The sequence below is a fragment of the Mycteria americana genome, chromosome 7, assembly GCF_035582795.1.
Source record: "Mycteria americana isolate JAX WOST 10 ecotype Jacksonville Zoo and Gardens chromosome 7, USCA_MyAme_1.0, whole genome shotgun sequence".
In the NCBI taxonomy this organism is placed as follows: Eukaryota; Metazoa; Chordata; class Aves; order Ciconiiformes; family Ciconiidae; genus Mycteria; species Mycteria americana.
This window is the reverse complement of record NC_134371.1, coordinates 51,176,734-51,183,652: the sequence shown is the minus strand read 5'-3', so window position 1 is coordinate 51,183,652 and position 6,919 is coordinate 51,176,734. Positions and strand designations below refer to the sequence as shown.

Here is a 6,919-nt window from a genome sequence, read left to right as displayed (position 1 = left end):
GGTTGGCGGTGTGGGGACGCTGCCGCGAGCTCGGTGGGCCTCGGCCGGGCGTGCCGGCTGTGTGATCGGGGCCGGCGAGCGGCGGCGGCGGCTGGGGCCGGCGCCCCGCGGCGGTCGACCGAACGAGGCGGGGCCGAGCGCCCCGCTGTCCCCTCAGGCTGCGCGCCTGGCTTCCGCAGCGCCGGCAGCCCGCCCCGCTCTGAGCGTCAGGCGTGCCACGCGCGACAGCGATCGTGCAGCTGCTCAGAAAACTGCGTCCTCATGTTTTAAGCATAACAGTCCACTATTTTCCCTCGCTGTTGCCCTTATCTTAAGGGAGCAGCTACCCGAGTCCTCCATGTCGGTAGCTGGGTCAGGGCGGGCAGAGCCCTGGGTCAGTCCGCGGGGCGACCGGGAGGCGGGGAGGGTGGCAACAGTGGCTCAGTGGTGAGGGTGCCGGCGTCGAGGCCGTGTTGTCGAGCCCTGCCCGGAGCAAAATCCAGTGGTGGGGCAGTTGAAAAGGACAGCGTTTCCCAGCAGTGGGGTGCGGGGGTAAGGCTGGCGTGGAGAGCCAGTGGAGAACCAGAGTGAGTGTGGTTGGCACAAAATTATTGCCAGAATTATTTTTCCTTTAGCTTTCTGACTATACAGAACACAGTGAATGAGAGTGTGAAGAGAGTTGGGCCTGTCTGTCCTCACACTTATAAAAAGCATGTCTAGCTAGTTGCTGAATGGTTACTAGCTTACTGAAGTCACTCTCAACTACCAAAAGCAAGTTTCTAAGCAATTCTCTTGGTTATGCTTACAGTTTAGAGGTTTTAATATTTTTCAGGTTCTAATATTTTCCACTGTTAAAGGAAGAAAGTACACTAAGTTCTATATTTCTACATTTGTATATTTGATTTCTAGGAAATAAGCATTCAGCTGCTCCAAAGAATGAAGATGCTGCTCAAAGGTATAATTTCTAACTAACAATATGTGGCATTCATGTTGTTTTGCCTCACTTTGAAATCGCATTCTCTGCCTCGCGAGTTTTTTTGCTTTCTCAGAGTACCATGACTAACTTCAGGAGATCGCCAGCATCAACATCATGCAAGCTTGTTTGGAGTGATGCTATGTAACTTGTAACAGAGTGCACATATATGCATTGTATAGTATGCTAAAAGTTTATGAATCTAACCTCCACAGTTGTATTTCCTTAGTCTGCAGCGCTTGCTTTTTGCCATCTTAACTTCTTTGAGTACCTGACATTTTTCTTCATTCACTTTAAAAACCGAACTTGAGAGAAAAAACACTTTCTGCCATGCACAATTACCTAAATATTCATTTGACTCTACTAGTAGACCTAGACTCCCAGGTGAATAGCGTAGACCTCTATCAGTTAAGACAGCAGAATGACTGTACATTGACAACCTCTGTGGGAAGCGCTGCCAAATGGAGATTGGAGACACCTAGATGGTTTCTCTGTGGGTATTTGCTGACAATAGAATAGTGGCAAGGCTCAGGAACACTCAGGAAATCTACCGTAATGGGATTTGTTTGATTTATTCCTTCCTTTACTTTGTACCCTCACACTCAGTCTTGTCCCAGTCCTTTTTTTCTTCCTGCTCTTCATGTCTCATCCAGCTCCCATTCTCCTGTCAACACTCCATAAATTGTTTGTCTCAGGCTCTTTGTCCAGCCAGTTCTGGGCTTCCCTCTCTTGCAAGGAAAGTTGGATAACCTTGTATGGAAGTATTGCAAGGCAATAAGAGTCAATGCTTTTCCTGACCTGGGTGGAAATAAAGCAAACTAAGGTTGGAAACTCCTTTGCAGTTATTACAGAATTACTAGTCCAGTTGCTTGTTGCTTTGTTTGGCCAACATGGTGTGATGCAGAAAAATGTAAGCTACTGTATTTCAGAAAAAAGATAAAGATACGGTTGGAGAATTGTTTATGGAGATCTCCCCTCTGTGTCATTCAGTGTGTGTTCTGTTACAGGAAAGCAGCTCTGGAGGCTGCTATGAGAAAGAAGATTGAATTTGAGAAAAAAGCATTGTATATTGTTGAACAGCTCCTGGAAGAGAACATTACTGAAGAGTTCCTTCTGAATTCGGTAAGTGTTGCAAGTTTTTATACTATTTTGTATGTTAGTGTTCAACTTTTTTTTTTTTTTTAAAGTTCTTGGAACAAGTTGCTGCAGTTTAAAGTAGGCAAATCATTTATTCCCTCTCTTGTCAGCTCTGATGATGATTGCCTTACTGCCAAGGGTTCTGCAGTGAAAACATGGCCTACTTTTGCAGGAGTGTATACATTTATGAATCCTCACTTTATTACCACAGCCTTTGTTTATGCCTCTCTGGTCTGGACTGATAGGTGAAGTATAAAAATTTAGGTCCAAATCACATAATCTGTGAATGTAGACAAAGTCTCTAATGCCCCACAGTTTATCTGGCAGCACAGTTTTGCTGGAACAGTATGATGATTACTCCTGTTAAGGCTGTAAATAGGCGTACAGAACATGTAAAGAGAGGAAAATTATGAAAATAGGTGCAAATAGAGGCAAAATTATGAGGCTTTTATATATGTAAAAAGAAATAGCCCTGTCTGTCTGCTTTCTCTATTTACCCTTTTATCATTTTTACTGTGTAGGTTCTAAATGTTGTTCATTAAACTTACTAGATAACTGTTATAAAACTAAAAATATTATTTGTTTATGAGATGTTTTCAGTACAAAAATTGACAGATTCCCCAGTATCTGTTGTTGAACTATTTTCTTGTCATTTTAGGGAAAATTTATTACTCCATCTCACTATAAAGACATTGTTGATGAGCGGTCTATCATCAAATTATGTGGTTATCCTCTATGTCAAAATAAACTGGAAAATGTAAGTTGCTTTTTATTAATGCTGTTATCATAAGAATCTCTTCATGATTTTTATTCTCTTGCATTTTCTCTTTAATTTTAAACTTAACATATTAAACATAGATTAAAATAGTGTCAAGTAATGGGCCAGGAATCATATCATTCCATTTCAGTATAATCCTTCTCAAGTAAAAGGTAAAATTTGATCAGTTGACAACCGTTACTGTATGACAGAATCGGTTAGCATCTACTTTGACAGTAATAAAGATGAATGAGGTATGGCTTCATGACCTGCCTTTGTGCATGCAGAAACTTTCTAATCTTGTTCCTTCTTCAGTGTAACCACTTATCTCTGCGAGAAGGATTAACATGAAAAAATAATACAATGCAGGTATATCACTATGTGAATGCATATACATCTGCTCTAAAAATGTATGTTACCTGTGTCAAAATCATAGTCACATTTATTTAAGTGTGGTATGTCAGAGGTTAAGCAGAACTCAGGGTTCAGTTAGATAACCTGTGATGTAATACCAGTTGTGGTGCACCTGATTATCTGAAAAAAATCTACTCAAGTACAAAAAATTTTATTGTTTTGGACTTCATATGTCCCCACAGAAATTCACTTGGAAACTGTATTATATTTTAGGTAAGTTCTTCTCTGGGTTTGTCTGAGTAGTGGTGGGGGTCTCTGACAGTACAATCTCACGCGCATGTAAACAGATATGGATTAAAGAAGGACCGGTCTGTAATTGCCCAACACTTATAGATGAGTAAAGTTTCTACCATGGCAGCTCCGTTGTTTTATGTTCAGTACTGGCTTTCTGGTAGATCTGAAGTTGTCTTTTACTGATAGTGAGATGTAAATGATTAAAGATAAATTGCTGTTCTTACATCTGAGAAGGTACAGTATCAAAAGAATTGAGAGAAAAGGTGGTTGTAATATGCAATTTAGTTAAAATGGAACGTATTACACGTATTAAAATATGTGAATTAAGAATGAAGTTTTCTGTAAAGTCATGATGGAAGTAACAGTCTTACTGATGAAAGCATATTGTTTTAGGTGCCAAAACAGAAGTACAGAATTTCAACAAAAACTAACAGAGTTTATGATATCACTGAAAGAAAGGTATGGTAAAAAGTCTTATTTAAAAATGTATTTAATATTGTCTCAACATCAGGAATGCATTTTGTAGCAGCATTCGTATAGTGGCTTGATTCAGAGCCGATATGTTTGGTTCTTATGAAAATCATTTTTGTGAACTGTTAGAATATGAAGGTTTTTGTGCGTTTCAGTTTCTAGATGCTCTCTTTGGAGACACAAAAACCCACTTATTTTCTTTTCTAAATTTAAACATAACATGGAAAGTTTTACTTGGGTAGCAGTTTGGATGTGGTACAGCTGATCTGTTAAAGACATTTGTGAAGAAGTGTTCTCTATTTTGCTCCAGTATAGTCAATGAGCTTTAGTAGTGTCAAAGTGCACATCCTTTTCATTCACTGAAGTTTGCAGTAGTGTAATACAAGTTACGTCTTATGCATTCCTTAGTGTGACCACCTTTAGGGTTCTTTTTTGAGGACTTTTCAACATAAAACCTATCTCTTCACAAAGTCTGTTTCTTTCTTTAAGCATATTCATGCGTGTGGTTGAGTAAAAGTCGTCTTTGCCTGCTCACAGGATATGCAATCACCTACAGGTGCTTGCATACGCTAAATTGTAGGATACATGTTTCTAGTTCCAGAACAAATTTCTTCAGTGTCACTAGTATACATTCCTTTCCTCTGGTTACAACTCTGGGATACACAAAATTCTGGGAATTGCTTTCTCAAGCTACTAAGCGAGACTCAGAGAAGAAGTGAGATGTTTTGTCTTGTTCCCTGGTGCAAGTGTGCAAGTTAATTTTTTAAAAATACTGCAAAATTTTAGGTGTTGTTCTGAGTATTGCAAAATATCCAAGTTCTGTTGCCAACCAAAATTTTCATTATTAAACACCTGAATTTTATTGCATGTCTTTATGACCATCTTGTTGGGTTAGGGATTGCTCTTTTAACAGTTTTGGGGTTTTTTTTAAATTATTGTTATGTAGAATCCAACACTGGTTTGGTTCTCAATATGTAATAAAAGAAAGAAGAAGCTTCAAGTGGCTTGTGGGGAGTGAGATACAGCTATTTGAAGAGTTTGGTTTCTCAGGTGAATTAAAAACCTGGTTATAGGCTTAAAAAGAAATGTGAATTGGCACTTAAATTTTACAGGCATAAAAAACGATGACTTTTGTAGCTTTCTATGAGTATTAAAGTTGTCTTTAGTCATATTTTCTTGCTTTCTCTCTCATTTCCAGTGCTTTTGCAGCAACTTTTGCTATAGAGCATCTAAATATTTTGAAGCTCAAATTTCCAAAAGTCCAGTATGGATGCGAGAAGAAGAAAAGTAAGTATAACCTTATACATCCGTTGCTTCTTTTGAGAATATTATTTTCTCTGCAATGCTAATTAATTAGCTGCAATGCATCAAAATGATTAGGCTGAAGCAGAGGTAACTGATGTTAACATGTTAGCTTAGCATGGTGTTCATTTTAAAAGTGTTGTTACCATATTGATCACAATAATTGACATGACTCAGTACTACTCATGACTTCTCAGTAGACCTGACCATGTTAGTTTACAGGGCAGACTAGTCATAAATAATAGTCAACTATTAACTTTAAAATCTATTTAGTAGGATTGGATTTTTACAAACCATATAATGTACAGGCTGAATTAATCTTATCCTATTAAAAGAGATTTTCTAATTTTAGCACAGCCCTTGGCATTGGTCTTAAGGTTAGACTGTGAATGCTTGCACCTGAAAGCAGACTATAATATGAAGAGGTTCTTTATCCTGGCTAAAACTCTAATTTCAGATTGCCCATTTCCAGCTGTTACTGCAATACACATTTTGGAACAGCGTGATGTAGTCCATGTTCCTAGCTTAGGAAACATAGGCTTGCAAATAATGAATTGAGCCAATGGGTGTCACTGTTTAACAATAAATACTTGCGTAGAGAATGTTCAGCTGAATTTGTTCAGCTTTCATTCTCCAAGACACTACTTTTCATAGTCTCTTGGTTTTCCACAAAAGAAAGTAGCTGAAATTATATGTGTGAGCTTGGTTACACAGTTCAGATCAGTCATATAAAATATCTGATCAATGAGAGAAGAGGTTTAGAACAGCCTGATTTGATCTGAGGGATTCTAGTAGGTAAAACTAGTCTCTTCATTAAATGTTTAAGTAAGCTTACCAGTTTTGCTGTCTTTAAAGAAAGTATTTCTAAAATCTCCCTTTATTCTTAACCTCAAAAGTGTATAGTTCTGATATGCCTGACATAGTTAATTATTTATGCTGTGTGGTGGTGGGGAGGCGGTATTTTCAAAAAACAAACAAACAAACCCCCAGATAGTTCATGGCTAGATATGTCTGTTTGCACAACCATATACACGTGCACACACTGATAAACATTTACACATTAGGATATCTGAAATTCTTTTGACAGAAGAGACTACAACCTCCACTTAAAACTCTGAAGAAGAGTTATATGTAGTTAATAATTCAAATCATTGTATGTTATCACCTTTAGTTTCCAAACTCAATTCATTCATATGGGTGGTGCAGCTTTCATCTTGTTAAACCTGTGGGGTTTTTTGTATACTGTCAGAGAGGTGTTAGTGCATTGACTTGCATTTAGTGCATGCTTAAAAGGTTTTTTTTCATTCATAGGACAGGTGGGTGAGGATTTCAACATTTAGTGTTGGATAAAATGAATAGCATTGTGATGCTGCCTCATAAGTGAATTGAAGCAGATTAACTGCAAGTAGAGCTTTGAAAAGAAACCTGTCAGAATTTGTTTAGTTATGGAAACCTTTGTTAGTTTCTGGAAACCTTTGAATTCCATTTTCTTAAAGCAGTATAACTTGACAGCCTAATTTTTAACAAAGTAAAATTTTAAATAAGTAAAGATATCCTGAATATTCATATTTTTTTTGCATTAATTTGGAGCATTTTCGTATAAATGGCCCAGGATTGTTTTTACTATCAGAACTTTGTCACCTGTGAGGATC

At 38.1% G+C, this 6,919-nt stretch overlaps 1 protein-coding gene across 3 annotated transcripts in view; it reads left to right on the top strand.

The window, feature by feature from the left end:
- Window positions 1–6,919, top strand: part of RPAP2 (RNA polymerase II associated protein 2) — a 46,011-nt gene that overhangs the window by 194 nt on the left and 38,898 nt on the right. For all 3 annotated transcript variants that reach the window (XM_075508373.1, XM_075508372.1, XM_075508374.1), the window contains exons 2-6: window positions 889–934; window positions 1,960–2,074; window positions 2,748–2,846; window positions 3,888–3,953; window positions 5,164–5,252. In XM_075508373.1, coding sequence (XP_075364488.1) covers window positions 889–934; window positions 1,960–2,074; window positions 2,748–2,846; window positions 3,888–3,953; window positions 5,164–5,252 — 415 coding nt within the window. The remainder of the gene's footprint in view (window positions 1–888; window positions 935–1,959; window positions 2,075–2,747; window positions 2,847–3,887; window positions 3,954–5,163; window positions 5,253–6,919) is intronic.